General features: G+C 40.8%; 1 protein-coding gene across 1 annotated transcript in view; it reads left to right on the forward strand.

Moving 5' to 3' along the window:
- WDR88 (WD repeat domain 88) overlaps positions 1–24,481 on the forward strand; it is a 29,022-nt gene that overhangs the window by 682 nt on the left and 3,859 nt on the right. The window contains exons 2-8 of the mRNA XM_077831424.1: positions 3,954–4,064; positions 8,874–8,962; positions 13,119–13,182; positions 13,715–13,853; positions 18,291–18,420; positions 21,496–21,680; positions 23,347–23,429. Of these exons, the coding sequence (XP_077687550.1) occupies positions 3,954–4,064; positions 8,874–8,962; positions 13,119–13,182; positions 13,715–13,853; positions 18,291–18,420; positions 21,496–21,680; positions 23,347–23,429 (801 nt within the window). The remainder of the gene's footprint in view (positions 1–3,953; positions 4,065–8,873; positions 8,963–13,118; positions 13,183–13,714; positions 13,854–18,290; positions 18,421–21,495; positions 21,681–23,346; positions 23,430–24,481) is intronic.

Raw genomic sequence — 24,481 nt, forward strand, 5'->3', positions numbered from 1 at the left:
GGTGGGTGGGGAAGTCTCAGTACCTGGGAGTGGGGGTAAGAGCAGGGTGTGTGGGTCAGTGCCTGGGGGTGGGGAGGGTGAGAGCCTAGGGGGTGTGTCAGTGCCACAGGGGACGGGGTGGGTGGTGTGTGTGTCAGTGCCCCAGGGTGGATGACAGCCAGGGCGGATGTGTCAGTGTCTGGGGCCGGGGTGGGTGACATCCAAGGGTGGGGTGTCTCAGTGTCTGAGGGCAGGGTAGGTGGGTGGGGAAGTCTCAGTACCTGGGAGTGGGGGTAAGAGCAGGGTGTGTGTGTCTCAGTGCCTGGGCGCAGGGTGGGTGAGAGCTGGGATGTGTGTGTCTCAGTGCCTAGAGGGTGGGGTGGGTGAGAGTGGGGGAGGGGGGTCTCAGTGCCTGAGGCAGGGATATGTGAGAGCCAGGAGGAGAGGCGGGTCTCAGTGGGGGTGTGTGGGAATTCTTCTGTGTGTGGGTGGAGAGGGTGTCTCAGTGCGGAGTTGGGGGCAATCAATAGGAGCACTACTGGGATGAGCTGCAGACTGCCCTGTTCCTGTAGGGCCAATAAATGCTAGAGGCTGCTAGTTGGGGACAGCTGGGACTAGATGTTTTCTTCCACCACCTTCTCCCCCCCCCCCATCTGTGGAAAGTGTCGCCAACCTAACTCTTCTATGCAACCAGCAGGCTGACCTCTCCCCCGTGCCCATGTGCTCCTTTAATTCTCACCACAGTGATGTATTTGTGTATTGCAAAACTTGGTTCATCCTCCTACCCATAACACCAGTGCCCTTTGCAAAAAAAATCTGTGACCTTTGCTAGATGGTGGTAATAGTTCAACTGCATATTTCATTATGGTTTCATTATAATTAATATGCTATGCTGAAAGTGGTGTTAGTAACATGCATACAATTGTCTGTGAAGCCTGGAGGGGAATTTGTCAACCTATCTAGGAAAAGAAAGAAAAGCAAGAACAAGGCAGGTGTAATGTACTAAATTCTTAAAATACACAATTTATATTTTTAAATGGTTAATGTATTCATTGCCCCTGAAAGCAGAGGACTGGAAGCATCCTTTGTTACTTTACATGTATAATGAACCACAATATAATAATCATGACAAATCAGACAAACTTATTTAGCCTTTCTGATTGTCAGTTCTAAAGAGCATACTGACATATTGATACTGAACAGCAGTCAATGCACTACCGTACATCTGAGGAAGAAGCCGCACAAAAAATGAACACCTGCTCAAGGAGGTTTGCAGTGGCACAGGCTGAAGGCATAGTCTAGGACATTAAAGAGTTTGTGGATAATAAGCTAAGGAGTAAACAGATACAGTGGAGTCTTTCAAGCAACATGTCACCGTTCCTCCATGGATCAAGCCGAGGATGCTAGGTTCAAGACAAACTGTTGAGAAATAGAGTAGACTCACCCCAAATTGATGATTATTCTTCCATAAAATATACCAACCCAGTAACAAAAGTTAACTTCTATCTCACCACACTGGTTAACAAGGAGTCCAAACAGCAGTCTCCTTAGGGATCCCAGACCTTGTTTCACCACCCTGACACTAGACCAGAGGTGGGCAAACTACAGTCCGCAGGCCACATCCAGCCTGCCAGCCGATTTAATCTGACCCTCACACTTCCGCTGAGGAGCAGGGTCTGGGGCTTGTCCTGCTCCCACACTCCAGCTGGGGAGCGCGGTTGGGGGCCACTCCACAAGTGTGTGCCGTGGCTCCCGGAAGCAGTGGCATGTTCTCCGTCCAGCTTCTACGCATAGGGGCAGCCAGCGGGCTCTGCCCGCTGCCCCCACCCCAAGCACCGCCCATGCACCTCCCATTGGCCAGGAACTGTGGCCTGGCCGTGCCTCCCTGTAGGAACTGAAGGGAGGACCTGCAGCTGCTTCCGGGAGCTGCTTGAGGTAAGCGGCGCCCGGAGCCTGTACCCCTGAGCCCCTCTAATGCCCCAACCCCCTGCCCAACCTCTGATTCCCCTCCTGCCTTCCAAACCCCTTGATCCCAGCCCAGAGCACCTTCCTGCACCCCAAACCCCTCATCCCCATCCCTACCCCAGAGCCTGTACTGCCAGCCAGAGCCCTCACTCCCTTCCCATGCCCCAACTCCCTGCCCTAGCCCTGATCCCCCTCCCACCCTCCGAATCCCTAGGTCCCAGCCTGGAGCACCTTCCTACAACCCAAACCCCTCATCCTCAGCCCCACACCAGCGCCCTCACCCCAACCCAATTTTGTGAGCATTCATGGCCCACCATACAATTTCCATACCCAGATGTGGCCCTCGGGCCAAAAAGTTTGCGCACCCCTGCACTAGACTATATGATGAGTGGTTATTGAAGACCAATTTAATCAAACAAAGGGTTCTTTTAATCCCAAGAGATCAGCCCACACAACCAGGTCAATATATAATTCAGATTTTACCCATTAATCACACTGTTGCCAGTCCTTTAGTATCTAATATCTAAAGGTTTATTTATAAGAGAGAAGAAAGAGGGGAGAGTTAAAATGGTTAAGGAAAACAAATATATACACTCATTTCAAAGTTTTTATATCAGGTTTGAAGCAGTGATGTTACAGACTGCTGGCTTGTAAAGACTCTGGTAACTTCCAAAAGATTGGAAGGTCCTTAGTCCATTGGTTGGAATGCTCCTTTTAGTGTAAGTCCATAGTCCAAAGATCAGAGCAGGAAAGAGGCAAAACTGAGATGCTTCCAGGAGTTTTTATACTTTCTCCCATGTGGAGGAACTTCTCTGTCTTAGTTTGTGGAAAATTACAGGCACAAGATGGAGTCCAGAGTCACATGCAGAGGCAGATTAAGGTTTCCTGGGGCCCTGGGCCAGAGCAAATGGGAGACCCCTCCCCACCCCTTCCACCTGTGGGCCTGTCCCGTTCCACCCCCTCCACATGTGACCCCACCCATGGCTCCACTCCTATTCCACTCAGGGTCCCCCCATTCTGCTCTTCCACCACTGTGGCCCCCAAACAAGAGAAGCTCTCTGAGAGCTCCAGTTCCGGGGCTGCAGCAGGAGTCCTGGTGCTGGGACTTTCCCCACCCCCCGTCCCAGCTGCTGATGGGGTCAGGGGGCACTGGGGGGTTCCCCCACTGCTACCCCGGTGCTACTGCCTGGGAGCGGGATCAGGGCAATGGGGCTTTTCCCACCCGCTCGGGGCTCTGGGGCCCTTGAGCATGAGCTCTGTAGGCCCAGTGGCTAATCCGCCACTGGTCACATGCTCTTTCATGCTTTGATGACTCATAGGAGTGGCTGTTACCCATGTTCTGGCTAAAGTGTCCACAGGAAGGCTCACAGGATGTGGACAAGCTTCTTCTGTGGCTCATTCAGAGTTAACTGTTCCTTAATACGCCATCAACTTGAATAGTTCATTCACAATGTGTTGGCCAGACTGGATATAAATTACCTTGTGGGTGTTACCACAGGAGCAAACACATTTGAAATACAGTCAATATTCATACTTTTAGATGCAAAGATGATACATGCATACAAACAGGATAATCATATTTGATAGATTGTAAGTTTTCCATTGATACCTTATATGACATACATGACATGACCTTACATGACATACTTTGTATAAGATTTGTTGAAATTAATCAAATAATTAATACATTATATAAATGGTCATATTACAATCATACAGCACACACAACAGTCTTCAAGAATCAAAATAGATTTTTTGAAACTTAAAGAAGAGCAAGATCATTGTCATGTACAAACAGGTGCTTAAAAAAAAAGTCTTGCTGTGATCTGCCAAATCAACTGCAATCTAATAACAGAGAAAGATGAGTGTGAATGCTTTCAAACAGCAGGAACTAAAATATTCTAAGCAGGTTATTACTTTCAGACTATCTCTTGAGGACTAACTTGTCAACAAGAAAGATTTATTATACAAGATAAAATGTACTCAATCTTTGTTCTGTTCATTTACAGATCCACTTAAAAATTTTGAGAGGGCACTGTGATACTGTGAGCTCCTGTCATTTCTGCTTTGAAGATACAAAAATTCTTTCATGCTCTTATGACAGAACAATGAAACTCTGGGTAGGTAATGAATCTAAACAATTCAACAGTCACACCATAATAATGTCTAAACGAAGCAAGCAACGTCATATAAGTATGGAGGTTGAGTGAGTCATAAATTAACCTTCTAAACAACTTTTTATTCTGTTTGTAAAATAACTAAACTGTTTCACAGGTACAATTACAGTGGTAACACTCCTATTCCATACTTTTAACATATTCTTTGACATTTAGCAGTGTTCCATGTAAGCACCTGGAGATGAATGTTCTTACACACTAGTGAGGGAGAGCTCTACTACAATATTACATAATATGTCAACTCTTTCTGGAAAAAATCCCATTCCATTTTGACTTTTTTCAGTGGGAATGTCATCTTGTGCTGCTTTTATAGTGTTAATGAAGTTTTTTTTTCTCTAATTCTCATGTTTTTTCCTCATTAATTACCTGAACCTAGTCTCTGACTCAGCAAAGAACTTAAGTATGTATGTAGACCCTATTGATTTCAGTAGGACTTAGACATGCATTTAAAGTGCTTTGCTGAATAGCTGTGGACTTAAGCACATGCTTAAGAGTTTTGCTGAATCAGCGCTCTAGCTCTTTGAATTAAATACTTCACAACAAATAACTTGGTACACAATTTTTGGTTTCTTTTGATCCGGAGGTTCATTTTGCTCACCATCACAGTGTTTGATGTATACAGTCTTTCTTTGAGAATAGTGTAAGTCAAGGGTTATGCACTATAGGCACCAGATTTAGCTGTCAGCAAAGGCATAATGTTTTTTACACTTTTCATGTGCTGCCTTTTGTTTGCAATGAAGTCAAATCTGTCTGTTCTTTACTTTCTATCTGCTCCGATGCCCTTGGCCAGTTTTATGAAGTTACCTAGGGTTCCCACAAAATTACAACCAGGTTGGTTACAGCAACCAGGGTTACCCGCACTGAGACACACAAGAACCCTGGCTGATGTGATGTGAAGGTTATTTATTTCAGTCTGTTCTAAAAGATGGCCCAGATCCGTATTCTTAGATAAGTACTATACCTGACGTTCATAGGAGCAGTTGACAACTCAGCGGTACTGAATAGTTTGAAGGTACTTATGCCTGGCATATATGAACTGGTTTGTAACTTGATTCAAATATTCCCTGCTGAGGCTGGTATTAAGGAATGGTAATGCCTTAATATTGTGAATACAGGTGTAGAGGCTATGGTGCCATAAAGAGATCTTTAGTGCTGCACATTTATCCAGATACCATGCTTAGCTTCCATTATGACATGTTAAGAAATTTTCTAGTGAAAGTTTGGGAATAGATGAAGAACAAAGCTTTACTTGGGGTCAGCTCAAGCATCCACAGTGTTCAACACTTCCAGGGTATCCAAGAGACAGGATTCATTCCATCGTTAGCTCCTCCCGTGAAACAGCTGAAGAGCCGCTCCCTTTTTGATAGCTTTCAAGGCAGATAATCATTATTACAATGGTGATGTTTAAGGAAATATTTGTAGGAGGCAAGACAGTAAATAAATGTGTCCAGCCAAGTGGATCATTAAGATGTTCACAATTTAATGTTGATAATTCCATCACATTGTCAGAACTACATACTCACTCCTCATCCCATCACAGAATTGGAATTTGTAAAGTATAGATTCTTCTGTTTTTAGTGAAAACCTATGGCATCGTGGAATCTTCCTTAAGTAAACTAGATGGAGGGGACGCATGAAAGCCACTTCATTGAAAAGAGAATATAATGTATTGAATATTTTTTTCTTCAAGTGTGGAAGATTAGTACTGTCTGATGTGACTTGCTTATCTTGGGCATAGTTATGTAAGAAAAATTTTATCCCGCACTTCCTGAGAAATTATTTTTTGTCAGGAGCTATCTAAGAGAATCTACCTGAATGTTGAGGGCTTCCTTATAAGGAACACATAAGAGAAACAATGGTTCATTTATCCTGATAACTTCCACTTCGTCAGGACAACTCTGATTTCCTCTTCTGTAGGAGTAGGTGGGCCAGTTAGGATTCATAAAAGACCAGGTTTGATAATAAAGAGCTAGGGAAACTGTCAATTCCACTTTGAAGTCTCTTTGTTTCTTTTGAAAGAGTAGGTATCAAATGTATATCTAAGAAAGTATTTGGAATTCCTCTTGTGAATAGAAAGTATTTCACTGGCAATGCACACATCTTTTGGAAAACACAAATTAATAAGGCACAATACACATGGTCTAGATCAGTGGTTCTCAACCAGAGGCACATGTACCCCTGAAGGTATGCAGAGGACTTCCAGTGGGTACATCAATTCATCTAGATATTTGCCTAGTGTTACAACAGGCTACATAAAAAGCACTAGCGAAGTCACTTGAAGTGAGCTGTAGCTTACAAAAGCTTATGCTCAAATAAATTGGTTAGTCTCTAAGGTGCCACAAGTACTCCTTTTCTTTTTGCGAATACAGACTAACATGGCTGTTACTCTGAAACCTGTCACTACAAACTAACATTTCATACAGACAATGACTTGTTTATACGGCTCTAAATACTATACACTGAAATGTAAGTACAATATTTATATTCCAATTCATTTATTTTATTGATAGTAAAAATGAGAAAGTAAGCAATTTCTCAGTAACAGTGTGCTGTGACACTTTTGTATTTTTATGTCTGATTTTGTAAGCAAGTAATTTTAAAGTGAGATGAAACTCGGGGTATGCAAGACAAATCAGACCCCTGAAAGGGGTACAGTGGTCTGGAAAGGTTGAGAGTCATTGGTCTAAATAAGACTAGGACAGTTTTGACTGCAAGGCTTTTCTTGACTCACAGAAAAATAAAACAAGATTGTAAGTTTGAGTTTTTTTGTTTGTTTCAGCCTTAGAAAAAGACATGATGGCTCTAATGTCTGCTATTGGAGCACTGAAAAATAAGAAAGAAAAATCAGACTTAAAATAAATTTACTTTCATACAAATTCTCTGTATCATTCACAGCTGTTAATTGAACAGAATAACTTCCAGTTGAAGTATCCTGTCAGGGGCAGCTGCTGCCAAGATCCAGACTGTGCACATTTCAAAAAGTGGGAGTGAGGGGGAGGTTCAAATGTAGCAAAGCTTAACTGAACAGCACAGCAGCCTTTGAAGGGGCATGTGCAAGTAAGGCAACTTACAGTGCCACACGCAGATCCTGATCCTGAAAACTCTTATTTAGATTCAAAAAATCCCCTTGAAATTAGTGGCACTACTTATATAAAATAAAAGCTTGATCATATGAATAAAGGAATAAAAATATGTTGACCTAGAGTTACCACTGAATGTCAAACTTTCTTTATTGTATTTGAAATGTGTTTAGGTAGCACTTCCCATTGTGTAAAGCTCAATTATTATTATTTTTATTACCCTAGCACCTAGGAGCTCTGATTGTGGACTAGGACCCCATTGTGCTGACCCCATTCTGTACAAACACAGAACCAAAAGATAGACCCTGCCCCAAAAAGCTTACAATCTGAATATAAGACAAGACACAAGGGGCAGGGGCAAGGAGGGGAGTAAAAGGAAAGGAGACAGTTTTGGTCAGCATGATAGGCTGTGGTCGCAGTACTCTAGTAGTCTAACCTTTGTCGTGTTTGAAGGTTTTGACAGAGGGGATGATGAGGTACGCTTTACAGATATTTACAGGGAGTGCCTTCAGGCATGAAAGGCAGAAATGTGAGAAAACACAAAGGTATTTGAAAATGTATCAAGTGGGCAATGGAGGTTGATGTCATGGGGTGACTGAAGGCAGGAGTTGACATCTCGCTTGTGAGAGATATGTAAGGTGGGGATAGGACATGAAGGGCCTTGAAAGTGAAACAAGTAGCTATGTTTGATGCAACATAGCTAGAAAGATGATTGCAGCAGAATTCTGAATGGATATGAGCAGGGTCAGATTGCATTTGTCAAGGACAGAGAAAAAAATGTTGCAATAAGAGAGAATGAGATGGTCTGAGAGCCTGGATAAATGTTTTAGCTGTGTGGATGGATAGGAGAAGCTGTATTTCAGAGAAGTTATGCAAAAAGAATATGTAGCTTGGATGTGAGGGCTAGAGAGGACCTGGTGAAATTGGAGGAGAGGAGCTCCAGACCGTGACTGTAACAGTGTATTTAATGAGGTTAGAGATTAAATGGAGATAGCGTGGTAGTTGGAGAGGCAAGTGGGATCAAAGATGGTTTCTTTAAGATAGGAGAGACTAAAGCATGCTTGCATAGTAAGGAGAAAGAGTCAGAGGAGAGTGAGAGGTTATGGAGAAGAGAAGGGAGGGGTTAGAGTGTGCACAAGGGAGAGCAGGGGATGTGATGGCATCACAGGGGCGATGGAGGGATTAGAGGAGGAGAGCAGATGAGAAATGTCTGTGAGGGAGAGAAGGAGAAAATTGTATGAGGGGTTAAGAAGGTGAGCCAAGCGGAGAAGGAAAGTCAAGTTGTGTTTTGTCAATTTCCTCTGGGAAGAAATTTATGATTCATGGCTCTCATTGTGCTAGGCCCTGAACAAAATGTGTTCCCTGACTCAGAGAGCTTACAGTCAAAATATAAGACAAGAGACAACAGGTGGATACAAACAGACAGTGGAGTAAAAGGACATACTGAGACAATATTGGTCAGCATGACAGGCGGTGGTCTCAGGACACTAGTATTGATGACTGATTTGTGGAACAGGTGAAAGGTCATTTTTTTCATGGATAAAGGTAATAATCATTCTATTTCTCAGATCAGATGTTGCAACTGAGACCAAGTTCACTGATTTCAGATCTTTTATATGTTGCATTTTATCTTTTCAAAATCATTAATCAAGCTCCTTTGGATTTATTTAAGGATGTTGAAAAAGGTGTTCCTGTTCAAGTCTTTGAAGAAGAACACACAGCTCCCATTTCTGAGTGCAGCTTGAGTCCTGATAACAAAAGGTGACATTTTATTTGTAGTTCATATGTAAGTATAAATAGAGAGGAGAAAGTGGTCTATTTGACTGCTAGATGTTACATTTTTACAGCAAATGAAAAAAACCAGAATGAAACTCAGAACAACTAACTGAGTATTGCTCTGATGCTTCTATATATATAGATTTGTTAGAGAGGAAATTGAATTAATCTTTTCTAAATACACAGAGATAGTTGTGTTGAAGGTGATTAAAAATGTGCAGATAGAAAAACTGTTATGCCAGTTAGCTTATCTTTGACCATTTAATATTACTTTTATAATGCAGTAAAATGAATGATTGTTTTGGTGTAAACAGATGTGTTTGAAATTAGACACTAAATTATTGGAACAGTATTCTGTTGTTATATTTAGAGCAGGGGTTCCCAAACTTGGTTCACGGCTTGTTCAGGGTAAGCCCCTGGCAGGCCACGAGATGCTTTGTTTACCTGAGCATCCACAGGTGCGGCCGCTCACAGCTCCCAGTGGCCGCTGTTCACCGTTCCCAGCCAATGGCAGTTGCGGGAAGCGGACACCACTTTTTACTCTCCCAGAATAAGAATAATGAGCTGATGGTGTCTTCAGAGAATGCAACATTACTTACTTTGTGATTCCGCTTTTCTGAAGAAGGATTCTTCACCCATCCACACGAGGCAGAGAAGGTTATTGTATTTACTATGTAGTGCAAGATTTTGTGGAGCTCTTGCTTCCTACTCTTTAAAGTAACTATCTGAAATGTTTTGGGGCCTGTGAAGTGGGAGCAGGCTCAATTGGGGGGAATCCTAGAGCCAGCCTACAGTCATAAATGTTAAGAGCTTGGAGAATTTCCTGAATGACTTGTGCTGGTTGCACAAGACCCAAGAGCGAGGACCCTGCAAGGTGTTATCTTCAGAGAAGCATAATAATAAAGGTAAGTAATTTTTGTTTGCAGTAATATTAACAAAGTGCAGCTTTCCTCACTATTCCCACTGCTAAACCCTTTGTCTTCGTAATTTATTATCTTAAATGCCTTAAACTTCTCTTCTCAGGACTTTGTTGCCTCTCCCTATTCAAGTCTACACAAAGTGGATGAACTCATTTTGCTCTCCTACTGTTCCAGTTGTATCATCCCCTCTTTGAGTCTCTTCATTGACTTCCTATCTTTTAGTATAGTGAATTCAAACGTCTTTTCCTTAATTTAAAGGTCCAACCTAAACTAGCCCCTGCTGTTATGTCTTCTCATTCTCTCTTGTTCTTTATCTTCTTTATCCTCTCCATCTTTCTTTTCCTTCCTCTTCTTTGCACCTTCATTCATGCTAGTCCTACACTTGGAACAGTCTCATGTCTGCAAAGCTCCTTCTCTACTTTCAGATCCTTAAAACTCACTTCTTCCAGGAATTCTTCTGATCTTATTCTCACCAGCAACTTGTCCAACACTCCTTAAAACTTTCTATTTTAGAACCCAATGCAATGCACATTAAGGAATGGGAATCTTTCATTTGGCTTCAGTGAGTGTTAGAACAAGCTCTTCAGGACACAGAACTTGTCTAGATTAGACTGAAAGCTCTATGTACTTAGAGATATGTAAATGTATACCACTGTATAAATGAATAATAATTCGTGAACTAGCCTAGGATCATGGGTTTCTTCTGATATTGGAATTAATATATTCAAAAAAGTTCTGTCTTGTCTGTATTGTTTATCAGCATTCTACATCTCTGCAGTCAACTGTCATAATTTTGTCAGGCGATGCATCTTATCTAATGTCCTGCCATGGACATTAATCACTACAGCAGCTGTGGCATACACAAACAGTTGAATGTGTAGGTCAAGCAATGTCTCGAAGGGTATTATTCCTGGTATTGCTATCAGTGGAGCATAGTCTAGATCAGGGGTAGGCAACCTATGGCACATGTGCCGAAGGCAGCACACAAGCTGATTTGCAGTGGCACTCACATTGCCCGGTCCTGGCCACCAGTCCCGGGGGCTCTGCTTCTGGCCTGGGGTACCGGCCACTGGCCCACTGCCAGCTGGGGTTCTGTCCGCTGGCCCCGCTCAGCCCGCTGCCGGCCACAGGTCCTGGCCACCGATCCGGGGGGCTCTGCTGCCCTCCTGGGGTCCTGGCTGTCGGCCCGAGGCTCTGCAGCCGCCCCGAGCTCTGGCCCACTGGCCCCAGCCTGGGGCAGTGAGGGGTGCAGACAGGGGCAAGAGGGGGCACAGCTCAGCACCCCCACCTTAAAAATTGTTCCAGTTCCATTGTACTGGGATATTTTTAAGTCCTGATTTGCTGCTTACATCACTATGACGCCACATGGAACAGTGCACTGCGTTTGATGTTGAGATTAGAAGGTACATGCAAGAACTGGAATCAGAATTTTCTGACAGATTTCAAGATTTCCAGCGATTTGGTCCAATGCTTTCTTTTCTAATTAAACCTGAAAAGTTCAACGAAAGTGACTTGGATTTGTCTGTATTTCAGTGGATGGGTGTTGAAGATTTCAAAATGCAGCTCATTCAGTTAAAAAGCTCAGAATTGTGGGCGTCAAAGTTTGGAGATCTGCGGAGTGCACTTGAAGCTACCGAGAGAGATCATGGGGCTTCTATTCTGACCTGCTGGATGTCCCTGCCAGTGAAATTTAAATGTTTGAAGAAAATTGCATTTGCAATGCTTTCAGCATTTGGATCCACATACCTGTGTGAACAGGTGTTTTCACACATGAAATCTGTCCTCTGTCCCTCTCGGAGCTGGTTAACACCTGATCACTGAGAAGCCTGTGTGCAGCTTAAAGTATCCAAATACGTGCCAGACATTGGAAAACTCAGCAAGGAAAAGCAAGGGCAAGGACCACACTAAACTGATAAGATCTGCATTTTAATTTAATTTTAAATGAAGCTTCTTAAACATTTTAAAAACCTTATTTACTTTACATACAACAATAGTTTAGTTATATATTATAGACTGATAGAAAGATACCTTTTAAAAATATTAAAATGTATTATTGGCACGTGAAACCTTAAATTAAAGTGAATAAATGAAGATTTGGCACACCACTTCTGAAAGGTTGCCGACCCCTGGTCTAGATCAATTCCAATCAAGTTGGAGGATTGGCAAAAAAAACTTTTAAGTAGTGACAAAACTTTGGTCACCGCACTTTAAATATGCTAACAGTGCCTTTTGCTGTTGCCTGAGTTTTTGAAGATTGCTAAACAAACAAGCAGAGTTTCATAGTTTGTTGACCTTTATATCTGTTTCCAGTCAAAAATAGCATTGATATATAAACTAGATATGGACTTTATGTGTTAGGTTATGTCTACTGAAGAGCAGAAAATAAATTGTAGATTGTCAGAAGACTAATGTATGAAATTCCTTGCCATCTAGGTTCCTTTTATTCTTTTATTATATTTAAAATCCATGTTCATGTTGAACTTATATAAAATGATATTCAGTGACATTGTAATAAATTGGTCAAAAACTGAACAAGTGAAAAGCCATTATGGTAATAAAGAATAACTATCATGTTCTTTAACATTCAGAATAAATGTATTTAAAATATGTGGGAATGTTTTAAGAAAAGTGTAGAAGAAAAAAATTAATGTGAGCTCCCATTTACCAGAAACCTGTCAGTTTCTAGTAAACTTTATTAAATGGCTTTGTTGTGTAATGTGGCTTTGTATTTGTGCATAGCAAGGTCAGTGGTGTTACGCAGCAATATCAACTCCTGAAAATGCAAATAACTAGCAACGAAGACACTTCACATTCATAACAACAAGCCCACCATAATTGCTTTATATTCATTCTAAAGTTAATGATAATTAAATAACTTGTAATGGGACGAAATGAAAATGAGTAGGCTGTCTGTACTCAAAATTACATAGAAGGCATTCTTTTGTTAATTTCTAGTGCGAAAAATTCCAACTTTCATTTCAAAATTTCCAACTAACTCCTTTTTTTGGCAATAGTTTTTGCAAAAATATAAAAACAAAATATATTTGTCTTAAATTATTGGGAAGTAGAGAGAACAAATAATTTAACAGAATACTAAACGTGGTGTTTGTTTTTCTCCCCACAAAGACAACTTTTTATTGTTTTTACACTAACAGCATTTCAAGTCAGTTCTTTTAATGGAAACATTGATTGTTGTTTTTGTTAATGTGCTTAATTTTTAGAGTGATAACATCATCATATGATAAAACAGTAAAGGCTTGGGATATGGAAACAGGAAAAATGCTTGTATGTATTGATTTTTTCAATGAGTTTAGCTTTTAGCAGAAATTTGTAATATTATCACATTCATAAAGATTTTTAAGTTGGAGGTACAGTAAAAAATGCAATCCTCACATTACTGACCAATGTGGTCTAGTTGGAGTCTGTAGGCTCAGCTGTGAGAGCGATTAACTGTGTGACCTAGGGCAAGTGAATTTCTTGATGTGCCTCAGTTACCTCATCTGTAAAATAATACAAGAATGATTACCTCCCCAGAAGGCTACCTTGAGGTTTAATTCATTTAATATTTGTGGCCAATTTTATGACCTCAGCTGGCCGGTGCTATCAAATTTTAAATTTATTGCTAATGCAAAATATTACGTGGGTTTAAAAAATTGAAATACTGTAAACACACATGTATCAGAGTTCATTAAAATATCAAACAGTAGCAAAAAAACTATTCCTTCTGAGCCTATTTACCGATTACAGAAGAACGGATAAGAAACTATGTCATAACTAATCCCCAAAAGCATGACTTTCCGTTTATTTTCTTCGTCAGTGGACTGTCGACCAAGAAGGCCTTGTAACTTCATGTAATATTTCGTGTGATGGTAAATATGTGGTATCTGGCTTAGACATGGAAAATGCTATATGTGTTACTGATGCACTAAATGCCACAACGGTGGCATATGTTCAAGGTAAGACTTTAAAACTTCACATTGTTTTCTTCCATTCTTGAATCTTGCATCTGATGAGATAATTTTTGATTGCATAAAGAAAGTCATAAAAACTAGACTAATATTAAATTCAAGATCTGTTGGATTCAAACAATCTTTTGTGAGGTTGGGAAACAAACTAATGGGTAAGGAAGGGGAAACAGAATTTAAGAAGACATATCACAAACATGCCATCCACATGGCAGTGAATATGGAACATCAGGATTTTATTTCTATAGGATGTTTTTGTCCAGTTACACTTTGTTCAGCTTTGTCAATGTGTATTAAAATGAGCGTGTGCAAGAATCTTAACCATATGTGTTAGCATTCTGCAACTCACTCTTCCTTTTCTCCCATCTCTTTCCTCTCCTTCTGAAGTGTTTGTTTTCTGTAATAGACTCCTCAGAGGATTTTTAATTCTAGATTTTTCAGGATCAGTAAATTGGTGTTGTTTGGTGTGAGTTCTGCATTTGAGGTGCACTGATGATGGAATGTATCCCAGTTCACTAGATCTGGTTAAGCTTCCTGAATTACTTAAGGCCCATGTAATCCCATGGGTCTGCACAAGCCCTATGCGCTCTTTAAGTGGTGTAGAAGGGCTTGGGTGGGCTCTGTGCATTCTGGTAAGTTGTATCCCAGGTCCGGTGACATGAGTTAATATTTCCTTCTGTTTTCTTCCCAAAACGTATGTGATAGTTACTATGCTATCATAAAAGCACCAGGAACTGGAGGAAGATGGGATAAGAGATAGATCAATGATAACATGGTGCATGAGTCCACATGTGGACTCATAGATAAACATATAAGACTGAATTCTAGTGGTTGCTTTGCAGTAACCAAGAAGGCTTGTGTGTTTTCTCTCCGTATGTACATAAACGTATTGTCTTGTCAAGTTAAACTAACTACAGTTATTTCGTTACAAATATCACTTTAGATTGATACAGTTTTTAACAATCTAATTTACTTTTCACAATTTATTCAATTTTTCTTTTTTAAACTTTCATCTCTTTGGCCTGTAAAAAACTGACTATTTAATATCACTTTGGTTTATAGTCATTTTCTGGTTTTCATAAATTGGCACAACAACACATATTTAGGATGCAAACATTGCAAGGGCACGTTTCTTTGATTTAAAAGAATATTTCCATGACTTTGTTTTTGTTTCTAAAAAGTTTATAGAAGAACTTCTATTTCTATTAGATTTCATAAGAACTTATTTTTATAAAAATGATGTTGTGGAGAAAAATTAGCCTGACAGCGGTTTTGATTTTTAAGCACAATTCCCCTTTGAAAGCAATTTCAGCGCTGAGACTGCGGTCCAGCAAAGCACATCAGCACATGTTTAAGGACTTGATTCTGGGTTATGCTGAGTACCTTCAACTCCCATTGAAGCCTGTGGGAGTTGAAGATGTTGCAGAATCAAGCCCTAAACACCTGAGCAATCTCATAAATTAAAGGATAAACAAACATGTATTTAAGTGCTTTGCTGAAATTTCTAGTTCTTAAAAGTCAGAAGTACACTATAGCTGAATGTAGTTTCAAGATGGACAACAGCTCCATTATTCTTTAAAGGGACACTTTTTGTGAATACAGACTAACACGGCTGCTACTCTGAAACCTGTCAGAACAGAGTTGGTTTACAATGACTTTCATGGAACTACTTACCTCAGGGTGGGCAAACTTTTTGGCCCGAGGGCCACATTGGGGTGCGAAACTGTATGGAGGGCCAGGTAGGGAAGGCTGTGCCTCCCCAAACAGCCTGGCTCCCTGCCCCCATCCGCCCCCTCCCACTTCCCGCCCCCGACTGCCCCCCTCAAAACCCCTGACCCATCCAAGCCCCCCGCTCCTTGTCCCCTGACCGCGCCCCCCGGGACCCCACCCCCTGTCCAACCCCCACTGCTCCCTGTCTCCAGACCGCCCCCCCAACCCTATCCACACCCCCACCCCCTATCCAACCCCCCTGCTCCCTGTTCCTGACCCCTATCCACACCCCCGCCCCCTGACAGGCCCCCCAGGACTCCCACACCCTATCCATCCCCTCCGTTCCCCGTCCCCTGACTGACCCCCCCGAACCTCCCCCCCCATCCAACTGCCCCCTGCTCCCTGACTGCCCCCCGCAGCCCCCTGCTCCTTATCCAACTCCCCCCCCCCTTACTATGCCTCTGAGAGCAGCAGGAGCTCGCAGCCCCGCCCCTCGGCTGGAGCCAGGTGTGCTGTCCACGGGGCTGCGGAGGAGGGGGGACAGCAGGGAAGGGGCCGGGGACTAGCCTCCCAGGCCAGGAGCTCAAGAGCTGGGCAGGACGGTCTCGCGGGCTGGATGTGGCCCACGGGCCATAGTTTGCCCACCTCTGACTTACATGCTTAAAGTTTAACCATGTACTTTGCTGAATTAGGGCCTGAAAGCTTAAAAATCAATGGAATAGTGAGCTAGTGACTTATTTTTAGATTCATTAGCAAAAAAAGAAAAATCTACAAAACTACTACTCCTTTGAATTTTAAATTTTAATTTAAAGCACAGCATAAGGATATGTTTTAATAAAGTTATTCATCAAAAGACAACATAGCTGAGATTTAGCCATAACTGAGGAAAACTTAACATATCCCATAACTTTTCCAATGCACTGTATTGCTTTTGCTGGTGTTTATTGTATCTTTTCAACTGAACTGTGTGTTGGGGACTTTCATGCTGTTTTAAAAAAAGACCCTTCCATGAGCTTGTTTTGTATACAAACTGGATGATACCATGGCTAAAAAAAATCCCACATATGATATACTGGATTTTGAGTTGTACCATGTACTTCAAATGTCCTTTAACTTTTTCCAGTTTATTACTTCACATGCAAATTGTAATCCCATTGTTGAGACTATTGCAAATTAATGTTTAGATCAATAGGACTTTAATATATAGATTGAATATGATTGAATAGATGTTAATTTGTTGATAGGAAATATTTACAAAGATAATTGTTTTACTGTGTGCCTTGAAGTTTTACTGTGTGCCATGTTTACATGTTCTCATGGCAGAATAGCTGACAACTAATGTAACAAAGCCAATGAGGAGTCAGTATTTTCATAATAGAATTTCACTTTGGTAATATGTTGATAGTAAATATAATATTTATATTTGCTCATCTACAGTTTCATAGGACTGCTTAATTAATCAATCTATTGTATGATATTTCAGTCTAGTGTAATTATCCCTCCAGATCTGTGAGGAATGAAGGTTAATCAGATAATGTCTGCAAGATTATTGCTTACCTTTTTACTTTAAAATTTCCTTTTGTCTTAGATATAGGCTCTTAATGTAGTGTAGCGTAGCTTGTAGTGACAGCACCACTACACCCTTTTCCCTGCTTGGAGAATAGGATAAGTGATCTATCCTATAGCAGCTGCCTATACTATTCCTCAGATTGGACAAAAATCAGTGTTTAAGGAGCAAAGTGCTGTGCCCTCCTCTAAAGAGCTAGCATATCAACGTCTTGACCTGCCAGGTCAAGATTACTACTTTCACAGGCAGTTAGCGAGAATGGCTTAGCAGAGAGAATTATCTCAAGTCATAAGTGACTATTTTGACATGCTATTCTTTCTAGGATATTTAAAAGAATTGTTATAAATTACAATTAAAATCAGTTTGGAGTACATTTCATGAAATAATGCATTTTTAAAATATGATGTTTGTGCAGGATTCTCACTCTTGGACTCTAACTCCCTAGTATAAAATAGGAGGAACTATCTCCCCAAGCTTTTTAAGACTAAAGGTTAGTGGTAACAGGTAGGGAATCCAAGCCACCACCTCCACTTTTGTTTTATGCCCAAGGTTTAATTGCTTGTTCACATTATTGTTATTGGACTTGTTCTTGTTGCCTGCTGAAGTTGTTCTTCTGGGGTATTCCTAGGGCTGCTTAATCTCCACGAATTAGAATTTTGGCTAGAAGATATCATTAGAGAAGGGGGAATACTGACCTGCTTCTCTGAAGATATCATTTTATGTGATATTCTTATTCACTCAACCTACTTACCTCCTCTCTGATTTCAGAAGGGAATTTCTGGGGTGAATTTTTTTCTGACACTTTGATATGTTATTGTCCTACCTTTTGCCAGATTACATTTTCAATTATTTTTTTTTGTTATTGGCTAATTTTTGTTTGTTTTTTTCCTTCATTTCCTACTTAATCGGGACTGGATGGTTTGAAGGGCAGTAAGTTAGTTCAGGTGTTTTGCATGACGCCAGTTGGGGAGGAAAGGGGGATTGTGCTCCTACTCACTGCCGTTGGTGGGAAAAAACCATCAAGAGTTCAGGGAATTCTGCCTTTTTTGAACTACAGAGCTGAGACCCAGATGTGAGAATCCAGAAAATAGCATCTTCAAGGAAGCAGAATTACAAGATAGGTAATATTTTTGTTTTGGTTTTTATTATAGATCATCACAGAAGCACAATCACAAGATGTTGTTTTGACCCTGACAACGAGAGAGTCTCTTCGGTATCATCTGATAAGACCATAAAGCTTTGGGACATTATAGCACAATCCACCACTATCACAGTTAATGAGTAAGAAAAATAGTATATCTATATTAGGCAAGGTTTATATGTACTTTTAAAAAGCATCAGTGAAATTTGTGTTACAATTTATACTGGGAAAATGAACAGTAATTATGTAACTGAATAGCATAATACATGGAAAGGCTGAACAACATACTATCTAAATACATGTGTTAGCAGGGAATGGTCCCGCTATTATGGGGAACTGTCCTGGCTTATACACTTATACACAGTGAAATGGGTGAGCGAAAGGATCTGAGTCCTCACTCTCACTTCCTTTACCCAGAGGCTTGCCTGACCTCAAGAGCTCCCCTTCCACTCTCCTGTGTGGCAGAGTCCTCATAACCCCAACAAGGCTGGGCCCAGGATTCCTGGGGGGCTCAACCCCCAACCTTGTTGTGGTCACTTAGGGCAGGGGCTAGGGAATTCCCACTCTGGGGTGCTCTCTCTGCAGTGGATGCTTCCCTGATCCTCTGATCGTTACATGCAGTTCAAAGCAAATACAATTTCTTAAACAGCAATCAATTAAAAAAAATAAGGAAAAAATGGGAAAGGCTAAAGGAAACCACAAACAAAGGGACATCACAACCAGCAGTCTCTGGAATGTAAGGGAAGTTCAGTCTGTTCCTCACAAGTCCCAGGCCCCTTCTCAGGCTCTGGTTGTGCTGCAGGGATGCTGCGGGTTGGACACTTGCTCTGGCAGTGGCCACACGCTCTCAGGCTCTAGGTGGCAGGACCCTTCTTCCCAGCGTTGTCTCCGCCCTGTCAGGGTTAGGATCCCCCTCCAAGTCTGACCTGAAAGGCCTCTTAGCTGGGGGTGTCTCCCTACACTGGGCCTCCTGCCCAGGGTCCCTCTCGCTCTCACCAGCCGCTCACTGCACCTGACTCCGGACTGCTCTAGCACCAGCTCGACTCTGCCTCAGCGCTGCTGCTGCTCTGCCTCCAGCTCCCTGGGCTACTTCTCTGGCCCCTTTGCCTCTGGTTGCTGCAGCTCTCCTCCCAGATCAGGTCTGCTCTGTGAGCTGCTTCTGCAACTCTGCTCCCAGCACTGACCTGCTTCCTGGACTGGTTTTCTGGCCCCTCTGGATCTGGCACAGCTCTGCTCCCCAGCTCAGCTTGGCTCCTGAGCTTAGCCCCACTCTGTCTGACCCAGGCAATACCAGCTCACTGGGAAGGCGGGACCCCCCCTGGCCTCCTGACTTCTTGATTAGCCTGCCTGCCCTGTCAATCAGTTGGACTTGGAGCATTGGCCTCTCCCCATTGTTCCTGGGGACTATCAGTCTCAAGGACCTGATTTCCCATCGACCTTTCCCCTTTCTTTTGGTACTGGGAGCTAGCCAACCAGAACACCCCCAATGAATTTTAGTAAGGGGACAACAGTCCCTTTACACATGGAAAGGTTAAATAATATGCTATATACAAGCTTACTGATGTGAATGATAGATGAGGTGCATCTGTCCATCTGTAAGCATTAACTAAAGCTAATCATAGTTTCTAGGTACTGAGACGTAGAATTTGATAGTGGAGAAAGCAAACAATAGCATGGGGAATGTGCTGTTGAACTGGAAGCTAGTCGTGATGTTTCTCAGGACTAGCAACACTGGATAATAACATTAACAAATGTGAAGAAGATGAAACACCATTTAGCATGATACAGGTCTCTTAAAGGACTGCAAAATGGAACATATACATATGCACAGGATATATTTTTGGAGAAGGATAGGTCTTGATCTGAGTGTGGAATCAGAGTGAAATTATCTGGAGAGAAAACTCACAGCTGTTAATTCACTATCTAGAGTTGATGGCTTCTGAATCTGAAACTGAGGTGTGAAATTTGTACACTCCCTGGAACCAAAAGGTCAAATCTTGAGAGGTTCAAACTGTCCCTTCATCATTCTGAGGTAAATAGATTGACTTCTGTGCATTAACTGGAGGCATTTCAGATGAGAACATAACACCTGAAATCCAGTCTGATCATAGGTTTCAGAGTAGCAGCCGTGTTAGTCTGTATTTGCAAAAAGAAAAGGATTACTTGTGGCACCTTAGAGACTAACCAATAGTGACTGTAAAGTTCCTATAGCACTATTCTTAATATTAGGGATTTCCCTGATATCCAGGCCACCTTGCTGTTATTGAGTGTGTTGCTGCATTTGATTGGTGTATGTGCATATAGCCTGATCCTGAGAGAAGCCCCCACAACTCCCACTGAAGTCAATACTACATGAAAATCCTTATATAAAGATAGAATGCTACAGTCTGTGTAAGAAGGGAGTATGCAACAAATGAAGATATCAGATGAGCTATTGAAAATCATCAACAATGGCAAACAAATTCAGTGGTTCTGGTTTTAAATCATAAAAGCATTAATCATAAATTGTCTGGATAAAAAGGTACTATTAAAGTTGCCCTTAAAAGGATTAGGAATTTACTTAGAATGGGAGACTCAGATCTGGAGCATTTTACTAATCCTTCTTTTAAATTGCAATGGATGTAGCACTGTTTCCTGCAGAGATGCTTGTAATCCCTTCCCCATTGTGGATTGCATGAATTACTAAAGTCCTGTCATGTTCTGGAACTTTGAGATTCTTTCTTGAGGTGCACCCCCTGTTCTCAAAATTGGAGTTCATTGTAGAATTGATTAAACTTTTCCATTGATTATGTTTAGTTAGTTTCAAATCACCATATAGTTTCATTACATGTAGAGAGAGACATACAGTGCTGTTTATTTGAAGGCATCCATAGCTCACCCTTCAATGTTGCCTTTTAATTCAACTGGTGTATAGTGTTACCCTGTGGGTGACAAGAAACAGGTGATAAGCTCTACTTAAAACTCAGTTAGTACTGGATCCTGTGAGATGTTAAACACTATGACTGCATCCAGAAAAGCACTTAATCACATGCTTAATCTTTTGCAAATGAGCAGTTCCAGTGACTTTTACAGAACTACTCAGATGATAAAAGCTAAGAATACGCTTCACTAGATGGGTCAGAGTACTCAGACCTTGCAAGATCAAGCCCTTACAGCATTCTAATGGCTTTAAAAATCACAGTATCCTGTTGCAGTCATTTTCATGTGTATTTCAGGGCACATACCAATGTCATCTCAGACTGCTGCTTTACCATAGATGGTCATTACTTGTGCACGGCATCTTGGGACAAAACCTTAAAAATATGGGATATAAAAACAGGGGAGTTTCGTTATCATGGACCTATTTGCTTGAACCAAGGTCATGAAGGTTCTGTTAGTTCCTGTGTTTTTAGCAAAGATGGTGAGTTATGTTAAATACCATTATACACATCTTCAAGTATATACATGTACTACATTTCAGATAAGTCACAGGGGGTCACATGCCAATCACATGACTAATTTATTTCTCAATTTCAAAATTAAATGTTTTTCATTTGGATTAAATGGCTACCCACATAATGTAAGTAAATTGAAATTGATGGTCTGTATTGTGCTTTACTCAGACATCTCAAATGCTGCTTAATTGATATAATCGTCAAAGATTTTCTGTAAAAAGATCATATTGAGAGAGTAGATTGAGTAGAAACAAACTACTGAGCCACCTCATGGATTGAATGCTTGCTATTATCCACCTGGTATTAGTTAATGGTTGTAAGACACTCTGAAAATGTAAAACACTATATACAGTATATTGGTACATATTATTATTGTTAAGCATATTGAATGAGAGAGAGAGGTTGTCACTGTGTATCTTTAGTCAGTACCTCCAGGAGTAAAGTTTCTACATGGTTCAATCCACATTTTCCAGTAATGTGATATTTCAGAAAAAAATCTTTATGGTATTTTGTGAGATATAGTAGTAGAGCACTATGACTCCTTTCTATAAAATGGCTGATATTTTAATACTTTTGTATCCCAGGTAATAACTGTGTCCTGGACTAAATAATCTCTGAAGCTGAAGCTTAGGTGTTAATTTGCCTGTGATATTGCTATTGCAGAGATAAAGAAAACACCATCAACTTGTTATATTGAAATGTTGTCTCTCCTCTTTGCTGTGCTTGGCTACTACAAATCTTTATGCCTTGATTGGCTGTTTCTCTCAGAACTTCCCGTTTTTATACCCATAACAACCATGGCCTTTTAAAGTACTGACCCCTCTTCACCTTGTGATCCCATCTAAACCCAGTCTTCTCAGTTCGGTGATTTCAATCCTAAACTACACACTTGGGGGGAAAAAATGCTGGGAATGAAATTATCGAAGGTGGTAGCACCAACTAGTTTGGCAGTAGCATTCATAGGGATAGTAGCTGACTTGCAGATAGGCCTCTGAACAGTGGTATTTGGAAGTATCACCTCTGCTTCAAAAATCTTTATTGTGGTTCATTCTGTTCAAAGCTAATCTGATAGAGAGCTCATTACAAGAAAGTTTTCTTGACACTTTCTTGACATTTTCCCACTATTTCTGTCCCATGTTAGAAGAATATGCTCTATTTGGAGTCAAGGAAATAAATTTACCTCAGGAAAGGTTTTGGAGAAGCTTCTAGTGAATGAAGTGTATTTTAGCCACTGGTTCTTAACTGCTGCAAGTACTAAACTTACCAGTAAAAGAAAAGCTATAGTAATTAGTAAATGTGATTGTTTCGCTAACCAAAACTTAGTAATTTTACAAATAACTTTTTGCTATTTTAACTTTTTTTAAATAAAATGTCTCACCAAATTTCATGTCATCAGCATTTTCTCTTACTTTGTATGCTTGGTTGTATTTTTGATAACTTTGAATTTTATGCCTATGTTTATACTCATTAAAAAAATTCTTGGACTTCCATTACCTTGCTAGAGCATACCTAATACTAGTGAATTACTTAAATTCTGTGAACAGTCTGATCCAAGTCTGGATGGAGCTTGTTCTGTTAGTCTGTATAAAAAAAACCCCAGAGAAATAATATGGCATCTAATTTGTGTTTTAGCATCTCTTGTAGTGTCTGGAGCATATGACAAAACTATAGCTCTGTGGGATGCAGGAGCAGGATATAAAAAGCTAGCGTTAAAGGTACTAAATTCCTATTTGCTCACTAGTTTAGTGAGAAGCTATACAAATCTACAGCTAGTATGAGTATTGTATATCTCTTTACATTAACTGATGTGTATGGATTTTTCTCTCTCTTCCCCCCACCCTAACCCTCATAAACATAGACAAGAATCTGTTATGTACTGTATGTGACTTTAATTTCTTGGGGACAACATATTCTTTTATAATTACCGGCAAGGCTATTTTCTTTGTCAGATGTGTTATTAACATACTACTAGATTTCTATCTTACTGCATCAGCTGTGATAGTAAATGCATTGTGTAGAACAGCATATTTACCATGGAAGATCATGACTTCCCCCAGTAAGAGACTGGTCAATGTGTGTATGAATTTAAAAATGCTACATGCCTTTGTAAGTATGTATGTATCCATATAATATAATGGTCTACATTAAAAAAAAGGTTAAGGTCACAAAGGAGATGCACTCAAAAGTTAGGAAAGGCCATAGTTAAGGTTGTCCATTCAACTTTTACTCTGCCCCCACGTTCATATGTATTATAATACATCTTTCGTTACAGGTTCATGATCAACCACTCTCTTATTCAGTGTTTGGGGTAGATGATGCTTAGTAAATGAGGCAGCTCCCAGCTGTGTGATATTTACTTTATCCTTATTGCTCAGTGCTTATAGCCCTTGTTCCTCATTCACTACATACAGTATGACTGCCTCATACCTGAGGCAACAAGGTGGTACATCTGTGGAGGAAGCACATTATGGTATATAGGAGCTAGTAAGTTTAGGACTTTATGGTACAAATTTTCAAAGGCCCTCCAAAATGTACCATTAAAATTTTATTATTGACTTGAAATGATCAGATATTAACTGTGAACATGATGGATTTTACCTTTTAAGAGTACAACTCTTAATTTCATGCTCTGACATGGTGTCCTTAATTCAGTTTTGGTGACCTTAAGATTGGTCTGCTGCCATGTGCTGTACATTGACTACCAAAGAAACACACTCATTGCCTGTAGCAAGTACAGAATACAGTAGCTGCACAGTCACTGTGAGAG

This window comes from Eretmochelys imbricata, chromosome 12 (genome assembly GCF_965152235.1).
Source record: "Eretmochelys imbricata isolate rEreImb1 chromosome 12, rEreImb1.hap1, whole genome shotgun sequence".
NCBI lineage: Eukaryota > Metazoa > Chordata > Testudines > Cheloniidae > Eretmochelys > Eretmochelys imbricata.